Source organism: Heteronotia binoei, chromosome 8 (genome assembly GCF_032191835.1).
Source record: "Heteronotia binoei isolate CCM8104 ecotype False Entrance Well chromosome 8, APGP_CSIRO_Hbin_v1, whole genome shotgun sequence".
NCBI classification, from domain to species: domain Eukaryota; kingdom Metazoa; phylum Chordata; class Lepidosauria; order Squamata; family Gekkonidae; genus Heteronotia; species Heteronotia binoei.
The window spans coordinates 11331870-11354953 of NC_083230.1; the positions used below are offsets into that span (position 1 = coordinate 11331870).

At 42.3% G+C, this 23084-nt stretch overlaps 1 protein-coding gene across 1 annotated transcript in view; it reads right to left on the reverse strand.

The window, feature by feature from the left end:
* Window positions 1-23084, reverse strand: part of CELSR1 (cadherin EGF LAG seven-pass G-type receptor 1) — a 314186-nt gene that overhangs the window by 50978 nt on the left and 240124 nt on the right. The window contains exons 10-20 of the mRNA XM_060246078.1: window positions 22728-22913; window positions 21530-21643; window positions 20568-20742; window positions 18103-18244; window positions 12029-12149; window positions 10159-10342; window positions 9315-9416; window positions 8073-8167; window positions 6966-7175; window positions 4395-4578; window positions 1755-1898 (exon numbers count right to left, since the gene is read on the reverse strand). Of these exons, the coding sequence (XP_060102061.1) occupies window positions 1755-1898; window positions 4395-4578; window positions 6966-7175; window positions 8073-8167; window positions 9315-9416; window positions 10159-10342; window positions 12029-12149; window positions 18103-18244; window positions 20568-20742; window positions 21530-21643; window positions 22728-22913 (1657 nt within the window). The remainder of the gene's footprint in view (window positions 1-1754; window positions 1899-4394; window positions 4579-6965; window positions 7176-8072; window positions 8168-9314; window positions 9417-10158; window positions 10343-12028; window positions 12150-18102; window positions 18245-20567; window positions 20743-21529; window positions 21644-22727; window positions 22914-23084) is intronic.

Genomic DNA, 23084 nt, shown 5'->3' on the forward strand with positions numbered 1-23084 from the left:
AAAGTACACATGGACATTTTAATTTTAGTTCTCCAATACTGAGACTTTGTTCCTTATATTTACCGACTGAGCATTGTTCAGATGCTGCCGAATTACCATTTTGAACATATATAATGATAGAAATACATCGCAGTCTCAGCCCCAGACAGATCTAGGGTGGGACTGTTTTTCTAAAAGAAGACGAAAAAGGATGAAAAAAACCCACCCCTTACATTTATTCTTTCCTATACTGTTATGCCAAAGGCCTTAAGGCTATCTCATTATCTGAATCACTAGTTAGCAGATTTATGCTGTATAAATTCTCCTTCTCTGCCTCATTCTTCAAGTCCCACCCCCCCATTCCAATCCAAAATTAATGTTGGTACAATGACTAAAATGAGCAAGATAGGCAGAGATGCGAGGGCAGCACGTTTCAAAATAGAAAACTTATTTAGATGGAAAGACAGAAGGAAGAGCAAGGAAAGAGAGTGTGGAGTACAATGGAAGAAGTTGGTGCGGAGATACGGTAGTTAATTGGGTGGGATGGGGATACACAGCTGTAGGAAGGACCATACAACACCAGGATATCCTAGAGAAAATAAATAGCAGCTGATTAGGGATGAGCACAAACTGAACAATGAACTGCGGTTCAAGCATGAACTGGGCCAGTTTGCACTTCCGAACCAGGGGTTCATTTAAATGCCTTCAGAGCTCACTTCCTGTCAGGCGGCCCAACCCAGAAGTAAACTCAAACTGGCTGAACTCTGAACTGGACAAACCATGAGCCCGTTTGTCCAATGGAAGAATTTGTTGGAGGTTCATGGTTTGTGAAAACCCCAAATCACGAACCTCCAACAAACCTCAATTTCCCTGATCCACGCCCATCCCCTACAGCTGATGGTGAGGCATAAACATTTCATGGATCAGCAAATTCATCAGTTGGATTTACTTATTTATGTTATTTTATAGTCCGTCTGAGACTCAAGGCAGATTACACATTATAAATCAATATAATCCATCGTTGAAACATCCAATAAATAGGGCTTGGATTGCAAAAATTTGAAAACAATTAGAAATCTGATACAGAGCTGAAACTATGCTGAAGCAAAGTATAAACATTTAAACACAACAAATGATGAAGAAATTACCTAGAAGGAACATACTTATAGCAACAGACAGTAACACAGTACAGTCCCTAATCACCAAAGCACCTTTCTGAACCATTTCCCTACCATATAGCTGTCTCACCTATATAAAAGCAGTGTAGGTTGACAGGATACATTACGTTATATAGAGTACAAGTCTGCAATCAGAACAGGTCGGGCATGTGTAGCATGAGGGCATTATATCACAGGAATCCCAGCAGGGGGTGTAAACACTCACAAGACAGATACACACTGTACCCTCTATGCGGTCAGTGGAGATTTAGTGCAAATGATGTCGTGCAGTGTTTTGACTTTGATCACAAGATTTCCCCCAAACTTTGTCCAATATGAATGTCAGCCATTCACTTATAAGTAAAGGGATGCACTCAAAGACATTTGGGGGTGTACACCTGTTCCTACTCCCTGGTAGTTCTAGCCAAGAGGAATCGTTCCCTCCTTTTTGCATAGTCCCATCTTGAATTCTGTTTGGAGAGCAGCGTGGTACCTCAAATATTTTTATCCATTTGACGCATTTCTGCCCACCCCTTGAGAGACTACATTATCTCTTTTGTAATTAATAATGAAAACTGTTACCAAAAGATTCCAAAAGTACTGAGAATAGCATTGTACCTTTTCGATTGGAAGTTCTGAACAAAGTATCAGGAAACAAAACGGATGACTCAAGATCTCTGGGATAATCTGCTTTAATCAAATCAAACCGCGGCACTTTAGCTCCCGTAAAATTAGACTTTTCAAAGATGTCAACAGCAATAACTAGAACAAAAAAAAATTCACCGTAATATGCGTTAGGATTTCATTGCTGCCAGACAGAATCCAACCCAATGGGGCCACTTGGTAAATTTATTTATTTGATAGTCGTGCTATAGGGATATATGGCTAGAAGGCATTAAGATATTTCAGCACTGAATACAGGTATGGACCACATTTGTGCCTATTTAGATGCATATTACAGGGAGCCCTTTCTGAAAATACAACTGCTATATTTGTACATTCAGATAAATACAGAATTGGGGTGAGGTGGGATGGATGTCTGACCATGACTTTCAATTCCATCTGAAAGTTAGATGTGAGTCTGACATACTGTAAAAGCTACACTAAAATCATAAAAGCTCTCCTCTCAGATTCAGAGAAGACTTTGAGCTCCAAGCATTTTTATCTAATTTAGCACTTGTATCTGAACACTCAAATTCAAGGCATTTGGGTGCTTGAGACAGCCAAAACTGAATCACACATACCCCAAAGTATAAGGCTACATTACAATCCAAAGCATCTTAACCCACAATGCACAGCAGCCAAGAAGGTCTGAGCGCCTGCTCCGGCTGCAATGCTACTGAGGATGTTCTCCGCAGCTGAGAACGAAACGTCTGGAAAAAAAACTTTCTCCAGTATAACACGGCACTTGATCCCGAAAGATTCTACAAACCCTAATGATGATGCCAGCCGTGAAAACCTGGAATCTTTGATAACATCTTAACCCTTTTAAGTGTATTGAAGTAAATGATCTTACATGGGTCTAATGCTGCCTAGGACTGGTGCAACAGTGGATACTGTTGAAGCATTACCTTTATGACACAATCCCTCTCCATCACCTTAACAAATCCAGAAGCAGTTTTATAAACCCCTCCCCCAACCAGCTTGCAGCCCTAATGGCACAGTCATAGATAGGAGTGCAGGGTTTTGCTCTGGCTCCCGGGGAGCACAACCCCCAGCTGCCCATGTCATTAATGGCAGCTGCCCAGTAATATTTTCTGCCAGTCTTCTTGAAGAAGACTCTCTTAGCTTTATCTATGCACTGTCAAGGATAGAATTAACATCCCTGGAGAACAGTCACTCTGCAGATCAGGGTTAAGCAACCTCTAGAATACTAGAAATACTAGAAAATACTAGAAAAAATATGCTGTTGAGTTAGGGTTGCCAATCCCCAGGTGGAGGCAGGGGATCCTCCGGTTTGGAGGCCCTCCCCCCGCTTCAGGGTCATCAGAAAGTGGGGGGAGGGGAGGGAAATGTCTGCTGGGAACTCTATTATTCCCTATGGAGATTTATTCCCATAGAAAATCATGGATAATTGATCCGCAGGTATCTGGGGCTCTGGGGGGCGGATGTTTTGGGGGGTAGAGGCACCGAACTTTCCATAGAGCATCTAGTGCCTCTCCCCAAAATACCCCCCAAGTTTCAAAAAAATTGGACCACGGGGTCCAATTCTATGAGCCCCAAAAGAAGGTGCCCCTATCCTTCATTATTTCCTATGGAAGGAAGGCATTGAAAAGGTGTGCCGTCCCTTTAAATGTGATGGCCAGAACTCCCTTTGGAGTTCAATGATGCTTATCACAGCCTTGATCTTGGCTCCACCCCTAATGTCTCCTGGCTCCACCCCCAAAGTCTCCTGGCTCCACACCCAGAGTCCCTAGATATTTCTTGAATTGGACTTGGCAACCCTAGCTCTGACAGTAATATTTTCTGCCAGTCTTCTTGAAGAAGACTCTCTTAGCTTTATCTAAGCACTGTCAAGGATAGAATTAACATCCCTGGAGAAGGTCACTCTGCAGATCAGGGTTAAGCAACCTCTTGGGCCTGAATACTAGAAAAAAAATATGCTGTTGAGTCAGCAAACAAAAAGGAAAGATGATGCTCTTGAGCCACACACAGAGGGAGCAAACTGGATCCCTGCTGCACTGCCAGCATCTCATGGGCTCAATTTGGGCCTGCTGGCCGCTACATAGATTTGGGAAACAATAGCAGGCATAAACCATGCCTGTTGCCTTCTCCCATACTGCTGGCCTCAGCAGTGCTGCTTGTGACTTGGTGGGCTTGCCTCGGTTATTGCAAAGAATTGGACCTGCATGCTGAGTAAAATGGTTTCGCATGCCGCTGTCTGTCATGTGTGCCAACGGTTACATATCTCTGGAACAGACAGCCAGTCTTGCCATTTCTAGTGAAAGAACCCTCCGCTTGATTCAACTGGTGTGTTTCTGCAGATGGAAAGATTTCCTCCTGTACAACTTTTATTAGTTCTTTCCCTCCCACCAAAAATAGCCCCTAAAATGCTGTTCCTTGGAGTGACAGCATATTGGGGGACATTTTTAAAGCTGGGGGGAAGGGAGGAAGTGAAAAAGTCACGGCTGCTGCTACTGCTGGGAGAAGACAGGTTTGGGCTGGAGGTTTGGGCTGCAGTGCATTGGCGGATCCAAGCCTTCTGACATATTAGGTATTCGTACTTGCTAGAATAAAAATGACAAGGCAACAACTTACTCATGTTTGAGGTAACGATAACAAAAGGGTTCATGTAGGTGTTTCTCATGTTCTTTGCTATGTTGCGGAAATACTCCTCGTAGTATTTCAAGAGCTGCGTCGTGCCCCCCTCTGTCCTCTGGATGTGTTCCCAATGCTCTCTAGTGCTTGGGTCGAGAAGAGCACTGCCAGCTTTTACGATATTCTGGAAAAGAAAACATATGCTGCTCACAAAATGTAAAAGCTATACTGGCTGTCGAAAGGAATGAAAAAAAAAAAAGCTGCAGACCACACCTCAAAGCTGACTTGCTTAAAAGAAAACAAAATTGCTTAGGTTAAGATCAGCGGGTGCTATTTTAAGCATTTCGCCTACGCTGAAATCAGAGATAAACTGTGAGGCAAGTTAGGCTGAGAGTTTATGGGCGTTTTCGCGCTTACCTTAAGCCGGAGCGACGTCCCTCTTCACCGCGCAGCGTCTGCGCGGATTTCGCACTAATTGCTCCGCAGAACCCGGAAGAGCCGCAAAGTCCCGCGGCTTTTGCGTCGCAAATGTAAACCGCCAAAAACCAGTTTACATTTGCGACGCAAAAGCCGCGGGACTTTGCGGCTCTTCCGGGTTCTGCGGAGCAATTAGTGCGAAATCCGCGCAGACGCTGCGCGGTGAAGAGGGACGTCGCTCCGGCTTAAGGTAAGTGCGAAAACGCTCTATGACTGGCTTAAGGTCAGTCAGTGAGTTTCTATGGGCAGAGTAGGCATTTGATCTTGGGTCTCTGAGATCCGAGTCTAGAGCCTGGCAATTTAGGAGGCTGAATTATACCAGAGCCTAGTTAATCTGAAGAACATCCGTAGGACCGATTCATATGACATCAACTTCTTTTGACCACCATCAGTTTGGATCATCCCTGCACTGGGGGTTCAATGCCTTCAAAGTGTCCAGTGGCCCAATTATGACTGGGACCATGGCACACATGGAGAAGGCACATGTGTCTTCCCCCACACCAACATTTTCCCAGTTTAAACAGCCCACAGGAGATGCTGTTTACTCCGCTGGAAAACTTATGTGTAGTTATGGCAGCATGTTAAGTTTCCCAGTGGAGCAAACAATGGCTCCATAGAGCTAATTCAAGTCGGGAAAGTGGTGTGGGGGAAGGGGGCGGAAGTCCGTTCTCCTTGCATACCACAGACCCAGTCATAAGTGGGCTCCCACACACTTGGGAAGCATGGGATTCAAATTCCTTGAGGAGGTCAGGAAGGCTCCCACTCTCCTGCTTTCCAGAAACTATGCGAAACTGAATTATTCAAGAGGGCTTTTCTGTGCAGGCAATAGAGTTGAGCTGCACTAAATTATTCACGAAGTTACTTGGATAAATTATTAGGGATTGTGGTCTATACTACTGTGTTCAGCTTGCTGAAAACTAGGATCCTTCTATGTAATTTTTGTTTCATGTTAAGATTTATGCTTTGCTTCAGTTCTGTTTTTAGATTTCTGTTTGGTTCTACGACCCTAATTCTATTGAATTATTTATTGAATATCCTATCTTGTTGATTGTATTAGCTCACTCTGTGTAATCTACCTTGAATCCAAATGAGAAAGGCAGTCTATAAATGATGTATATAAATAAATATACTATATTTACAAATTCTTTTTTTCATTGCTCTTCATTTATACTCAGAAGTCAAGTTTCAACCTTGTTATTTTGTAGTACTTTCATATCCACAACATTGCAACCAGACCTCATTTTGGGTAAGAGTCACATGAGTGGAGCTCTGGAACCTCTAAATTTTATTGTGCTTTCTTTCTTTCTTACCCCCCATCCCAAATACTTGCTTCTGGGCTCCATTGTTCAAATCCCCTGTAAGAATTTCGCTGAACTCTAAGATTTGACAAACTTTCTAATATTTTTCACCACAAAAAATGTGAAAATAACGAAAACATACAAAGCAGACAGATGGTAATCTTCATCATGCCACTGCGGCCACATCGGCGAAAGCAATTTTAAAAGTATGATGGGAGTAAGGTTTTATTATGACAATTATAATTTGAAGCATTTTAAGGCAGATGCTGAGCCGATCAGTGTTGTCAAGGGTTTGTGGCATATGCAAATGAGTAATGCAAACGACTTGTGCTACTAATGAGCTCCGGCACCTCTTTTTCTATGAAATGACTCCTGGTTGCAACAAAGATTTATTTTCAGCAGCTGCCCCTTGACACACATATACACAAATCTCAGGCTGTGTTAAAACTCGTGACTGCTATTTCTGTATGTTACATCATTACTGTGATTTTCAAGTAAGCCATTTTACAGAAGGTTCTTCTGTTCTCTAGCCATTGCACATGCTGGTCATCCTGACAAATCAGCCAATAAAGCCATTCAGCACATCTCTCCTCTATAGCCGTTATACAACAGTGCCTTTAGCATTAAGATTCCCTTTCTTGGTTGCAGGGTCAGCAATTCCTGTCCAGTCTTCCCGGACAGTTTCCTGATATCTTCCGGGAGGACTGACTGTAGGAGAAAATACAGCAGCATTCTTTCTAGTTCCACACCAGGGGCAACACCTATCTTTTCTCAGTCTCTGGTAAACGTTCGTTACCTCATTGAACTCCACATCTCTCATCGCAGCCAAGCTGAACCCTTGCTGCTGGCTCTCGTACTGCAACACCCGGATCATCATGTGGTAGGCCGTTCGTACATCATTCCCGTAGAAGGGGTATGTGCGATTAGTAGCATTCTGAAGCACCCTGGCTATCTGCACAGACTTATCACCATCCATGCTGGTCTCATTGTGGAGAAGCTTTTCATTCTGATGCAAACAAACAAAAAGGCTTTCCAATTTAAGAAATAAATAGCACTCCGCCTTTGTTAAAAGGCTTAGTGAAATGCTTTTTATACTGACGGTTTCCATGTGGTATTGCAGAGGAAGAGATGCAGACTGCATAGATTACATGTGCGTATGCCATGATTCAAGGAGAGAAATGGTAACATGAGAGCTTGTTTGGTCTTATGCCTTACCTTTTGTATTGCCTGCTGGTAGAGAGTATGAACCAGTGCTTAGTGGCCTTACCTGTACCTAGGCAAGTGATCAATCCAAGGCTTAACTTTCTCAAGGGGAAACTCTAGCACCTCAGCTAATGTTGTTCATGTTCTGAACCTATTTTCTGAGCCCAAAGTCAGTATTTCCTAGCTCCACTCTGACCCCTGCAAATAAATGCATTTCTGTATCCACCCAGCTATCCGTCTTTCCATCCATCTATTGCACTTTATTCTGCCCTTCCCCTAAGGAGCTTGCTACAGAATATGTTGTTCTCCTTTTCTCAGCACAACCGCCACTATGAAAGGTAGGCTGAGATTGTGTGACTGGTTCAAGGTCACACATGGCAGAATGGGGATTCGAACTTGGCTCTCTCTCAAATTCTAGTTTGACGCTTTAACCCCAAAACCTCATTATCTCATCTGGGCGCAGTCTGCAATGGCCAGAAGAGCGCTAGGAAAGTTATACCATTAGCAGTTACAAAGAAACCTGGCTTCTTCTTTGCAAAGTATATTCCATGCCACATAAAGAAACAAAGTGAGCAATCCTTACTCGCCGGGCATAGGAGAAGACAAGGATTCTTTGCAGTGTTAAACAGTGGCATAAAGGCTGCTATGGTACACACAAGTCAGTAAAGGTTTCCTCTTTTGCAGAGCAGCCTGTTCTTACCATTATTTTAAGGTCCATGAAGCCAATGGTGGTGCAGTTAAAAAGCTCAGGCGGGAGCCAGCCTTTCTCGCTGTTGCAGTGGCGCACGGCATTGCCTTCAAACAAAAATTAATTAGCGAAAAATGCAATTGTTGTATTACCTCAAAGGGGGAGAAGAATCACTCTCGTTCACAAAGTAACACTCCACTGCACTGGAAAAGTTCCAGAAGAATACAGATGTACTAAGGTAGAGTACAGATGTACTAAGGTAGAGTTGCTTGTCTGTCTATTCCTTACTACTTTAATTACCTCATACATAGTCCTCTTTCTAAGCTGTGGAGTCTTGTGAGCAAAAATTCTACTTTGTGAGCTACTGGCATTAAAGCTGTGAGTGAATTATTTGCCTACTGCATAAATTCGTTTGCTCCGGGGCCATCTTTCCTGAGCTAAGACAAACATACATGAGCTGGAGGCTAAAAAACTGTGAGCTAGCTCACACTAACTCAGCTTAGAGGGAACACTGGTCCTGACTGGGATAAATACACTCAGATCTTCATTCCTACTCATGTCTGACAAAGCGAGATTTGACTCTCAAAAGCTTACTCCCTGAAAATCTTGTTGGTCTCTAAGGTCCTACAGGATTCAAATCTAACTGTTCTACTGCAGATCAATACAGCTACCCTCTGAAACACAGTCCTGTGTATCATACTAACAGTGCAATCCTGAGCAAAGTTACACTCTTCAGAGTCAATGGACTTAGAAGGGTGTAACTGATTACGCTTGTAAAATCATGTAAAGATCTCAGAAACAAAAGGAAAAGAATATTTTGGCTGTCTTTTCACACAGGGGATTGAGATTCCTATCCTATTCTACAACAGCTCATGATCTGCATTTTTCATATTCTGCCCTTCATGGGGTTGGATTCAACCGGCTTTTCTACTGTTAAAAGAAAGAGGAAGTGTTCCCCTCTGCTTACCAAGAGATCCTAGGACCTTCATGGCCACAAAACACATGAGACAGAGACTCTAGTGAGGAGGTGAATTAGGTGAGATTGAATGAAAAACCTGCCTGCATCCAACCCATAATTCTAAACGGGCTCATATATATTTGCAATATCTTCACTTAGATTAAATCTTCATTCTGAGGTTGGCCAGATTCTTATTTTCAGCCTCTGACAACACATTACCTTCTGGATTTAACTAAACTTTGAAAAATTGCATTTCGCATTGAAGTTTATGATAAGTTCAAAATTCTGCTACTTACCTGTTGATCCCTTGGGACACGGCACTGCAGCAGGCTGCCCAAATTTGGTCTGCGGCCACCAAATGCCAGCCTCAAATGCTTTAGGACATCCACTGTAAACCACTGTACGAGGTGATAAAAAACAGAAAAGGATTTCACCCTCAGGTAAGATAAAATTCACCAATGCCACTATTTGTGGGCAGAAGTACTTTTGCTTTTGCTAGGACAAGGCTTAATGCATTATGATGCTAAAAGTGTCAAACTACTTTATGGGAAAAAAAAGATGAAGCATTTTTATGGCATCTGCAAACCAGTTTAAAGGAAACCAAGGATATAACAAGATCTTCTTAGATGTTATAATCTCTTTCAGATATTCTAAAACAGGTAAGTGTCAAGCATGAGATTTCAAAATAACCAGTCCTTGGGTTTTGAAACAAAGTGTGGCTTATTGATAATCCATGTGGCTCAGCTGAGCTAGGTATTGGAACTGATACTTAGTAACAACAGAGTACATACTTTAAAATGGCACATCAAAGGTTCTATAAACAATTCTACATTCACGTGTGAAATTCACACTCTAACTTCCTTATCTCTATTGCGGTTGGCGCATCCTGGGTCCAGGCCTCGCTGCGCCTGGGAATGAGTCCCAGGAGGTCTTATCTTCAAAGAGGACATTCCTGCATTTGTTAGTAAAAGCGAAAGAAGCAATGGAGGGGGTTTGCTACTTTGATGTGCCTGAGTATAATTCACGGTTAGTAACAATTCTATGATCTGACAATTATAACAAGTAGAAAATTCACAATGCTTGACAGTAAGCTCCTCTAACTCGACCCGAAAGACTGTAAGAACAACAAGCAAGTAGTACCTTCGCAGCCATGAACTGTGACTTCAGCAAAAGGATTATCACAGCGATTGCATTGCCGCCCAATCACTCCTGGTTTACAGGGGCACTGCCCTGTTTCAGGGTCACACGTGCGGGTGTGGGAACCAGCTGGGAAGCAGTCACATGGGTAACAAGTGTCACTGTTTTGAGGCCTGTAATAGTTTGTCTGGAAAAACAAAAAGATAGTCATAGAAGTGCGCAAATGAAGAACACAGGCACTGGTTACAACATGTACTTTAGGATGTTTCATATGGAAACACAGGCACAGTAATATTTTATTTAATTACTTTATTTATATTAGATCCAGCACCTAGACATTTTTATCTCACGTGTACAAATTTGGGGACTGCAAGGAATTGTAGGACAGGAAGTCCTCACCCTATCCCCAATATTTATCCCCTCCAGGATTCTATTAGCTCTCAGAGGTATTAGAAGGTTTGTTTCCCCTCTTCTCCCCTTTGCCTCCAGCTGTCAACATTACTCCTAAAATTTAGCCATCAGAGGCCTTAGTAGTATAAAATTTAAAACATGTTGAAGCCATGAGAAGCCCCCCCCCCCCCAAAAAGCCCCATCTCAACTGCTTTGGAAATTTTGGGAAACACTGATATATAAGCAATATTCACTTTCCTATCAAAACTGAATTTATTTTATTGCTTTAACAGCATAAAATGCATAAATTATAACTTAGCATACAGCACAGCGGCAAGCCCAGTTGCAAATATACCCCATATAAAAGGAGAGAGCTGCAGCCTATTGTACCTTATGCTACTTTAGACCATATAACAAAGTTTTTGCCATCTAAGAGGTGGCCAGAGGGGAGAGGAATCTTGAAAATAGATAACATAATTTCCTAAAGAAGGAAGTGTGTTATTTGGTAAAAACATCCTCATACAGGGAGTAATTCTAAACAGGTTCTATTTAGGAGTAGGTTCCATTTTCTTCAATGGGCTTACTCCCAGGAAAGTGTTTTTAGGATTGCAGCCTCAGTTGTTTTAGGGCTCAGTTGTTACAGGGCTAGCAGCATATTTACATATTAAGCAAAACTTTATAGCACTGAAAACACTGAACTATCCAGTGTGTTATCACCATACACGTTATAGCATACTAACTATTGGGCAAAAATTGTTACATAGGCATCGTCATCAAATGCTACCTATTGTTTCACATAATCACCTGCACGCTCCACATTCTGGGTAACACCTTGTCTTTAAAAGCACTTCACCCGTTTCAAAGGGAAAAAATCATAGGAGTGTCCCCCCCACCCTCGGATTTCCATTCCTCTGCTAGAAAAACTAAAATAAAGTCCATAGGGCCCCTTAATTTTCCGCTGCTGTTTTCTCCCTTGACCCAGGACTTCAGTCTGATTTTTGTAAAAAAAAGTCTTTATTTTTCTTTTAATTAATGAACAAAATAATATTTTTCTGCAGTCCTGGGGAGTTCCAAGTCCACAGCTTTTCAGCAGGTGGCCTAGGCTGCAGCTCTCACAATGGCTTTCCTCGTAGTAAGCCCCAATGAATAAAATGTGACTTACTCCTGAGCAGAACTGCTTACAATTATTCCCCTTGTTTGCTGCTTTTGCTACTTTCAATATAGGCACAGGGTCCAGCCACCTTACCATCAGACTCAGCAAGGCTGATGTACAGATTTACAGAGTAGCCCTGGCCACAGTAAAAGTATTACATTTCCTTTCCAGGTCTCATGCATTTCTACTGCAGAGCATTATGTGCACACAGTAGGGTGCTCTGACCGGCCCCGAGTGTATTGTTGATGCAAACAATCACCAATAACGAGAAAGATGCCTGCCGTTTCCTACAGCTTTTCCTGCTACAACAATATTTGTGATAAGCCTTACCTTACATCGACACTCTCCATTGGTCTTATTGCAGTCAGGATCAAACCCCTTACCAACCTCGCAGTTACATGGGCCGCAAACAGGATTCCCCCACCAGCCTCTGGGACAAGGCGAATCAATTCTACGAAGGAAGTGTGACAAAACAAGAGGAAGCTCTTCTTTAAAAATATGGACAAAGGCTTTTTCTTTTCTTACACGGAAACCACAGAAGTGTAACGTGACCTGATGTAAATACCCAAATCTCATTGAAACAGATGGAAGTTACAAAGCAGTGGTGCTTGATGAACTCTTCCCATGATCCTATCTTATAGCTTCCATTGCATCATACTACATCAGCAAATATTTTACATTATGACAAATCTTTATAAAAGTCAATGAAAAGGTAAAAAGTTGTAAGGACACATTTTCTCCTATTGTAAGTAATGATTGTTTTCTTTTTAAAAATAAGACTGCAGATTTATACCCCGCATTTCTCTCTGGTGTAGTGGTTAAGTGTGCGGACTCTTATCTGGGAGAACCGGGTTCGATTCCCCATTCCTCCACTTGCACCTGCTAGCATGGCCTTGAGGCAGCCATAGCTCTGGCAGAGGTTGTCCTTGAAAGGGCAGCTGCTGTGAGAGCCCTCTCCAGCCCCACCCACCTCACAGGGTGTCTGTTGTGGGGGAGGAAGGTAAATGAGATTGTGAGCCGCTCTGAGACTCTTCAGAGTGGAGGGCGGGATATAAATCCAATATTTCATCTATCTCACAGGGTGTCTGTTGTGGGGGAGGAAGGTAAAAGAGATTGTGAGCCGCTCTGAGACTCTTCGGAGTGGAGGGCGGGATATAAATCCAATATTTCATCTATCTCACAGGGTGTCTGTTGTGGGGGAGGAAGGGAGAGGAGATTGTGAGCCGCTCTGAGACTCTTCGGAGTGGAGGGCGGGATATAAATCCAATATTTCATCTATCTCACAGGGTGTCTGTTGTGGGGGAGGAAGGGAGAGGAGATTGTGAGCCGCTCTGAGACTCTTCGGAGTGGAGGGCGGGATATAAATCCAATATCTTCATCTACCTCACAGGGTGTCTGTTGTGGGGGAGGAAGGGAGAGGAGATTGTGAGCCGCTCTGAGACTCTTCGGAGTGGAAAGCGGGATATAAATCCAATATTTTCATCTACCTCACAGGGTGTCTGTTGTGGGGGAGGAAGGGAAAGGAGATTGTGAGCCGCTCTGAGACTCTTCGGAGTGGAGGGCGGGATATAAATCCAATATCTTCATCTACCTCACAGGGTGTCTGTTGTGGGGGAGGAAGGGAAAGGAGATTGTGAGCCGCTCTGAGACTCTTCGGAGTGGAGGGCGGGATATCTTCTACTTCTTCTCCTTCTGAACCAGAGACCGATTTCCCACTATCCTTATGCCGCTCTCATGCTCCTCTTCTCTATGGGGCTTCCGTCAGATTCCACACTTTTTGCCCTGGGGCTGCAACTAGGTTTGCCTTTTTCACATGGCAAACAGAAACTGGTTTTTAGAGGATCTTCTTTGTTGCGCAAAAGAGGTGGAGCAAGTTGCAGCCCCGGGGCACATAGTGTGAAATCCAATGGAAGCCCCTCAGAGAAGAGGCGAGTGAGAGCGGCATAAGGCAAGTGGGAAATCGGTCAGAGTCTCTGAGTGGCTTACAAATCTCCTTTAACTTCTTCCCTGATGACAGCTGGTGGCATTCAGATGTCATAAGAAACTTTTTAAAAACAAACGCCAGTTCCCAAGGTTAAACATTTCCATTTTAGCAACATTCTGTGTAACTCCATTATATGTTAATTGTTCTATTTATTTGTACTTTTGTATCTTCTTTAAGATTAATAGGGTAGATTTCTGATTTGTTAGGGCTGAATTTAAGTCCTGCTATGTTGCTAAAATTATTAACTAATTTTTGCAATTCTGCAATGGATTTTGTGGGGTTAGTTAAAGATAATATCATGCCATCAGCATAAAGGCCTATCTTCATTTCTCGGTTTCCTACTTGAATTCCTTGTATATTACTGTTTTTACGTATATCCTGTGCTAGTGGCCCTAAAGCTAAAATCTCTCTCTCTCGGCTTGACTTCGCGAACGAAGATTTAAGAAAGGTGCTAAAATAAATAGAAGCATTGACAACGGGCATCCTTGCCTGGTGCCTTTTTGTAGTCTAATCGGATTGGATATACAATTATTTATTTTTCATCTTGCTGTTGGGTTTCTGTATATAGCACTAACGGCTGTCCGAAATTTTTGTCCAAATGCCATCCTATCTAATAGTAATTTCAAATAATTGATTTCCACATTGTCAAACACTTTTTCAGTGCAGCGAAATTACAGCAGCTTCAATGCTTTGGTTTTGACAATGTTGAATAATATTTAAAAGACGGCGAATGCTATTCGTCAGGTTTCGATGCAAGATGAAACCAGTTTGGACTTTACTGATATAATTTGGCAAGATTTGTTTTAATCTATTAGCTAAGATTTTGGCAAATATTTTTGTGTCCGTATTTATTAAAGAAATTGGTCTGTATTCTGATGTTTCGAGGTGATTTTTGTTTGGTCTCGGTATGACTACAATATTGGCTTCCTACCATGATGGGGATATTATTCCAACTTCTAAAATTTGATTGCAAAAGTCTTTAATTGCTGTGCCTGAAGCAACGACCACTCTTCCGTCCACCCCGGCACTCAGGAGGTCCACGTGGGAGCACTTCAAGCCTGCCTGTCTTAGAGATTGTCCATTAAGGTTGTGAACCGGGGGGAAGGGATGTTGTGTATGAGATCTAAAATACGTATATTAAAGGGTGTTCCTGCTTGGCTCATTGGAGCCTGTAGGACTGAGCTAGGGGACTCAGGAACAATGAGCAGTAGGATCCAGATCCCTGCTGCCCTGCTCCAATCACGGGCCACCTGCTGGTTTGAATAGTCCAATAAGGTGCTTGTTTGGGAACTCTGTGGTGTATATAGTTGGCCCCATTGGCCCAGTTCTCCAGTCTTTGAGTTCAGCCTTTGCCATGCTGCACTTAATAAAAGAGCTTTGCTTGAATCACTGCTTCCTCGCCTACTCCATAATTGGAACCCACTATATTATAGCAACCTTAGGTGGTTGCCTACGGGCGCATCTCTGTGGGGGGGGTGCCAAATTAAGCACTCCCCCCCCCCACAGGCTGTGGCAAGAAAGCCAGCGAACAAGGAAGGAAGGGAGATCTGCTGCCTTTCCTATTTGCTGATAAAGGGCCTGCTGACCAGAAGAACCTTTCGCTGGAATCCTCTCACATCTTTTAAATCTCATGGGAGGGAGGGAGCAGAAGAGCCAAAGGTGGTGGGCATGGCCCCTGCAGCCAGGTTGCACCACTACACCGGGGCACTCAGCATGGGAGATGGCATGGAAGGGAGCTCCATGCCGCCTCCAAGGTAAGGCGATGAGGCTGACACCTGGGGTAGACACCCTAGCTCTGGCACTGTTAATGTGTTTTGCATGTTTGTAAACTGAAATTTAAAAAATATATTTTAAAAATGTAGGCTCACTCACAACTTTAAGTCTAGTAGATCTTTCAGCTCATGAGGTAGAACTTCTATCACAAGATGACATGGCTTAGAGGGAACATGGGACTGCATAGAAGTTACAAAAATGAGCATTCTGTGTAACTCAGAGATGCTTCTGTATACATCATGGGGGACCAGTTCGGCACAGACCATGAACCCTTAATGTGAGAAGAGAGGAAGGAGGAGGCATGCACCGAGACCAACAGCATATGTTTATTTCTGCTTCGTTGACTATGCTAAAGCCTTTGACTGTGTGGATCACAACAAACCGTGGCAAGTCCTTTAAGAGATCACCTCACATGTCTCCTGAGAAACCTGTATAAGGGTCAAGAAGCAACTGTCAGAACAGGATATAAAACAACTGATTGGTTTAGAATAGGAAAAGGAGTTCAACAAGGATGTATCTTGTCACCCTGCTTATTTAATCCAAGAGTTCTGAAAGAACTCAAAGGTGAACTTGTGGATCTCCTGACAAAAATATGTAATCTTTCATTGAAATCTGCCTCCATTCCTGAGGACTGGAAGGTAGCAAATGTCACCCCCATCTTTAAAAAGAGTTCCAGAGGAGATCCGGGAAATTACAGGCCAGTCAGTCTGACTTCAATACCGGGAAAGTTGGTAGAAACCATTATCAAGGATAGAATGAGTAGGCACATTGGTGAACACAAGTTATTGAGGAAGACTCAGCATGGGTTCTGTAAGGGAAGATCTTGTCTCACTAACCTGTTAGAGTTCTTTGAGGGGGTGAACAAACATGTGGACGAGGGGGACCCAATAGATGTTGTTTACCTTGACTTCCAGAAAGCTTTTGATAAAGTTCCTCATCAAAGACTCCTTAGTAAACTCGAGAGTCATGGAGTAAAAAGACAAATCCTCTTGTGGATCAAAAACTGGCTAATTAATAGGAAGCAGAGAGTGAGTATAAATGGGCAATTTTTGCAGTGGAAGATGGTAAGCAGTGGGGTGCCGCAGGGCTCAGTACTGGGTCCCATGCTCTTTAACTTGTTCATTAATGATTTGGAGTTGGGAGTAAGCAGTGAAGTGGCTAAGTTTGCAGATGACACTAAATTGTTCAGAGTGGTGAAAACCAGAGAGGATTGTGAGGCACTCCAAAGGGATCTGGGCATCAACATGGCAGATGAGGTTCAATGTGGCCAAGTGTAAAGTAATGCACATTGGGGCCAAAAATCCTAGCTATAAATACAAGTTGATGGGGTGTGAACTAGCAGAGACTGACCAAGAGAGAGATTTTGTGGTCATGGTAGATAACTCACTGAAAATGTCAAGACAGTGTGCAATTGCAATAAAAAAGGCCAATGCCATACTGGGAATTATTAGGAAGGGAATTGAAAACAAATCAGCCAGTATCATAATGCCCCTGTGTAAATCAGTGGTGCGGCCTCATTTGGAGTATTGTGTACAATTCTGGTCACTGCACCTGAAAAAAGATATTATAGCACTGGAAAAAGTGCAGAAAAGGGCAACTAGAATGATTAAAGGGTTGGAACACTTTCCCTATGAAGAAAGGTTAAAACGCTTGGGGCTCTTTAGCTTGGAGAAACGTCGACTGCAGGGTGACATGATAGAGGTTTACAAGATTATGAATGGGATAGAGAAGGTAGAGAAAGAAGTACTTTTTTCTCTTTCTCGCAATACAAGAACTCATGGGCATTCAATGAAATTGCTGAGCAGTCAGGTTAGAACTGATAAAAGGACGTACTGCTTCACCCAAAGGGTGATTGACATGTGGAATTCACTGCCACAGGAGGTGGTGGTGGCTACAAGCATAGACAGCTTCAAGAGGGAGTGAGATAAAAATATGGAGCAGAGGTCCATCAGTGGCTATTAGCCACAGGTTATTGTTGGAACTCTCTGTTTGGGGCAGTGATGCTCTGTATTCTTGTGCTTGAGGGGGGGGCACAGTGGAAGGGCTTCTAGCTCCACTGGTGGACCTCTTGATGGCACTTGGGTTTTTTGATCACTGTGTGACACAGAGTGTTGGACTGGACGGGCCATTGGCCTGATCTAACATGGCTTCTCTTATGTTCTTATGTTCTTACATGTCCAGGTAATGCCAATTGGCACTTTGGGATCAGGAAGTAATTTTAATCCAGACCAGATTGGCCCATTGATCCTGGAGGGTTTTATTTTTGTCTTCCTCTGGGCATAGAGCAGAGTCTCTGTGGGAGTGGGGAGGGAGAAGGCAGTTGTGCAGGGGGTTAGACTAGATGACCCTTTAGGTCCCTTCCAGATCTGTTTCTGAGCTCATCTCTTGTCTTGAAAACCTCAGTGAGGGGTCACTGGTATAACTGGTTGTTACATAACAGCACTTCGTTATCATAATTGTTAATAATTATGCATAAACCAGAACTACAATGTGTACCACAACATTTTAAAATTAACATCAGTGTACAAAGGAAAAAAGAAATAAAGGCAGGATGCAGGAATGGGCCACACTGTGTCTAAGGTAGCTTCTTATGCCACACAGCCTTAAACCAACAAGAGAAAACAGGGAATCAAAAATATTTGCTTACTTGCTTTCACAGTACTGGCCATAATAGTTTTGCCCACATTCGCAGATGTATCCATGAGAAGAGCTTGGTTTACGCACGCAAGTGGAGACATGCTCACAGGGGTTCAGGCTGCACACATCAACGCAATCTGTCCCAAAGTACCCTGGGGAGACAAGGTTATAGACGTCTAACAGCCACTGTATAACTTGTGATTTGTGTTACCTCAGGAAGCCAATCTATTTTAAGCGTACACATTAATTACACCTTTGGAGCTATCAGTAAGTTCTCCAGCCCTTGCAAAACAACATCTACAAATGCTACATTTGAAAATGCTGAAAGGCTTTTTTTAAAAAAAAAAAGACTTCAGGTGTCAGTCACTTGTTTTATTTTGTACTTAAGACATTAATTATAAAACTACTTATTTTCTTTGCACGTTTAGAAAATGGCTGACTATGTCCTCCATGCCGCAAATATTTCAAAACAGAGGAAACAGTTCAGTGTGATTTATTTGGCCTGTCTGTAAAAAGAAAAGTAACCTGATAGAAATTGAGCTATGTGAGGACACATAGGAGATAAAATAAGAAATAGAATTCCTTTTATTTCAACCAGAGTGAATTCTGGGATTTTTTTTGCTGACCCATGCAAATTGTTCACTGTCATCCCCAAAATTCAGTTCTGTGATTCTTTAATTTTCATAAACTTCGACATTTTGCCAGCTAACATTTGTAACTATAAGAAAATTGTACAGATTTGGTTTTAATTATTTTCTCAAGAATTTGCTGCTTTTAATAGGTGTAATCCTCCCCCCCAAAAAAAAGATGGTGTATGCAAAGTCCATGTTCACTTACTGATGAGAAAGTCAGTGACTTCTATTACTCTCCAGGATTTAAATTCTATGGGTTTATACTATGGATTTAAATTTTTAGTACTGTCAATTAATTAACAGTTATAAAAAAGAAACCCAACCATCCACCATTCTTGGTTACATGACAACAGTGTAGTCATCCACCACAAATGGGATAGGGATTCCTTTCTGTAGCAGGTTTTCAGTACCTACTTTTCTTATTTATTCAGACGTCTTATCTGTTTTCTTTTCTTATTTCCTATTAGATCTACACTCTTCAATTTCCCAACTTTCTGCAATCTTGCAAGAGGAACCATCACAGAAGTACTACGATAGTAATGCAGCCAATACAGTAGTATTCGAAAATAAGAGAGAGCTGCAAGGTACCATTCTAGGCAATGATGGGTACCTTTTGTTTAATCTTAGGACCAAAACGCATGTTATGTTTGACACATATGGGAAACAGGTGCCTCGTAGTCAGATGTTAGAGTGGGGACCAACCTTTAAAAACAAACCTTTTAAAACATCTTTGTCATTCCATACAACTCAAATGCTACAAGGAGGAAGAAAGGGGTTTAGGCTTTCCTCCCAGGCTGTTTTCACCAGTAGAAAAAGTTGCAGGGTTGGGGGCTGTTTGTCCCTTCCTTGAACTCCTCATGACCCGGGAATGGACACATGGAGCTCTAGAAAGGGGTAAACAGCTCCTCCTTGCTAGCAAAAACAGTCCAGGAGGGAAGCCTAAAGCCCCCTCCTTACCTCTTTGGTGGCTAAAAAGGCAAATGCAATTTTGGGCTGTTTTAAAAGAAGTATAGTGTCCAGATCACGTGAAGTGATGGTATCGCTTTACTCTACCCTGGTAAGACCTCACCTGGAGTATTGTGTTCAGTTTTGGGCACCACATTTTAAGAAGGACATAGACAAGATGGAATGGGTCCAGAGGAGGGCAACAAAGATGGTGAGGGGTCTGGAGACCAAGTCCTATGAAGAAAGGCTGAAGGAGCTGGGCATGTTTAGCCTGGAGAGGAGGCGGCTGAGAGGTGATATGATAACCATCTTCAAGTACTTGAAGGGCTGTCATATAGACGATAGTACAGAATTGGTTTTTGTGGCCCCAGAAGGTAGGACCAGAACCAAAAGGTTCAAATTAAGTCAGAAGAATTTCCATTCCAACATTAGGAAGAACTTCCTGATGGTTAGAGCAGTTTCTCAGTGGAACAGACTTCTTCACAAGGTGGTGGGCTCTCCTTCCTTGGAGGTTTTTAAAAAGCGACTAGATGGCCTTCTGACAGCAATGAAGATCTTGTGAATTTAGGGGGAGGGGTTTGTGAGTTTCCTGCATTGTGCAGGGGGTTGGACTAGATGACCCTGAGAGTCTCTTCCAACCCTATGATTCTATGAACAGGGCAACAATAACACTTTTGAAGATTAGTCCCTGCTTTAATGTTGGGCTACAAATGGGTCAAATATTCGTGACCCATCATCTATCGAATGTCACATGTATTTTATCTCTTAGTTTTCCATGTTTATGGGCAGAAATTTTGTGCAATAGTTCCCAAATCCTCTAAATACTGCTCCAATCAGAAAATTTTGGAATGCACAGGTACCTTATTATTTTGACTGGCTTGCTACCAGCCATTATTACCTGGATCACAAATACAGGAATAGCTGTCCCAATCATCACTGCAATAGCTGTGCTGGGGGCAAGGGTTAGAATCACAGGGATTGTCCATCTCACAGCCTTCCTTGACATTAATGTTCCCAGCCTGATGCATGTTTAACGTAGCTGCATTTGTAGATGTCTCCCCCATTCTCACTCCCTAAAAGGAGGGAAGAAGTTAAAACAGTGAGACTATTCTTTATGTTGCAGTTTAAGATACGGTGGTGCAGCAGCATCTCAGTATTTACACCAAAAATGGAGTCAGTCAATGGGAAATCATAAATTAGAAGTCAGACTTCTAAAAACCTAACTGTAAAAATCTGCAAACAAATAACTGGACACAATCCAGAATTAATTTAATTGAAATCTCTCTCTCTCTCTCTCTCTCTCACACACACACACACACACCTAAAATTAATCTTCATTAATTCAGATGAGATTGTGCCAAGCACTTAAAGTCAATTTAAACAGAGAAATGTTCAAAGTTAAGTTATTCTAAAATAGAATTTAAAAGAGATGGATAAAGCATCTTTTGCCCCCCACCCCTCCAGTAAGGCTGTTGAAAAAAAATGAACATCTTAAACACGTAAGTGATCACTCATTTTTAGTTTTCACCTGCAGGCAGCCATAGAAACCATGCTGTTCTGAGACTTGATCTTCAGAGTTAATTTAATTGAAATCTCTCTCTCTCTTTCTTTCTCTCTCTCTCTCTCTCTCACACACATACACACACACACACCTAAAATTAATCTTCATTAATTCAGATGAGATTGTGCCAAGCACTTAAAGTCAATTTAAACAGAGCAAAGTTCAAAGTTAAGTTATTCTAAAATAGAATTTAAAAGAGATGGATAAAGCATCTTTTGCCTCCCACCCCTCCAGTAAGGCTGTTGAAAAAAAAATGAACATCTTAAATACGTAAGTGATCACTCATTTTTAGTTTTCACCTGCAGGCAGCCATAGAAACCATGCTGCACTGAGACTTGATCTTCAGAGACACCTCCCACAACAATACTTCTCATTTTTAGTCCTGGCAACTGATTTCCAATCTGTACAGTACTCTGAAAAGAAGAACAGATTAAAGGTGGTTGCTGCATTCCTATAAGTTCTCAGTTGCAGTACTGCATATGACTAATGCAGAAAAAGATAATCATGAATAAATATAGAGTGGCTAGAGAGCCAGTTTGGTGTAGTGGTTAAGTGCGAGGACTCTTATCTGGGAGAACCAGGTTTGATTCCCCACTCCTCCACTTGCAGCTGCTGGCATGGCCTTGGGTCAGCCATAGCTCTGGCAGAGTTGTCCTTGAAAGGGCAGCTTCTGAGAGAGCCCTCTCCAGCCCCACCCACCTCACAGGGTGTCTGTTGTGGGGGGAGAAGATATAGATCGTAAGCTGCTCTGAGTCTCAGATTCAGAGAGAAGGGCGGGGTATAAATCTACAATTCTTCTTCTTCTATAAAATGAGAAAATGTTCACATGCTTCTGATAAAGAAGCATTTCCAGAAGACATAATACTCTGTTTTTCAATCCAATCCAATTATTTTTATAAACTGATTTATTCATAAAGTCTCTATGAGTGATTACTTTTAAAGTCACACAATGATGGACATCATGCAGAACTAAGTTTTCTTATGGTATTTAATGTACAGTAGATTCTGTGGACTTCAGAACAGTTGCAGAATCTAGCTTGCTAGAACCATGGCGATAGTGCAGTCCATTGTGCACCACTGGAAAAAAAGGGATTTCTGATCTACTGGAGATATGGGCTTGGATCCCACCTAGACTTCCACAGATGTGCGGGGGGTGGTGGTCAAATTTTATTGATTCTCCCCCCATGGGAGACCTCCAGTTTCCCCCCTAAGCTTTTCCTTGTGGGTTTCTATCCCTGGGAACAGCTTTTAGGAATGTGTTTCAGGCTACTACAGCAAAGAGAAATTGGTAAAAATTGTCCCTGTCTCTTGAGCCCACCGAAATCTAGGTGGTATCAAGGCACTCTATGAATCTTTTGGAGGAAGGCAAACTAGAAATAAGTATGAAAAGAATCTGGCCTTGGTCTTGTCGAATGTTGTGCTGCCATTCATTGCTACCCTTCCTAGATTTATTGTTATGACTTCAATAAAGTCAAAAGATTATGGATGTCACCACACCTGATACATCCCATAATCCAATGACACAACAGCCAGGTACTTTATGTCTTTCCCATCTTTTGCACTCTTTAGCTCTATTAACAAGTGATGCCATTCTCCATCACTCATTCGGGACTGAGTCATCTTCAAACTTGCCACTTGATTCAGTCCATCGTAGACTTCAAACACCACATAGTTGTTCAGTATCTGTTGAAAGCAAGCACAGTCTGCTGAAAATATAATTTTATTTTAATTTCTTGTTGCAAACAAATAAATATGCTTATTTTCTGTATAGGTTTTAAGACCTTTTCAGTTTTAAATTCTTCATACGAATACTTTCCTGAACCTTTGTTCTTGAATATATATATTGTCCCTGTA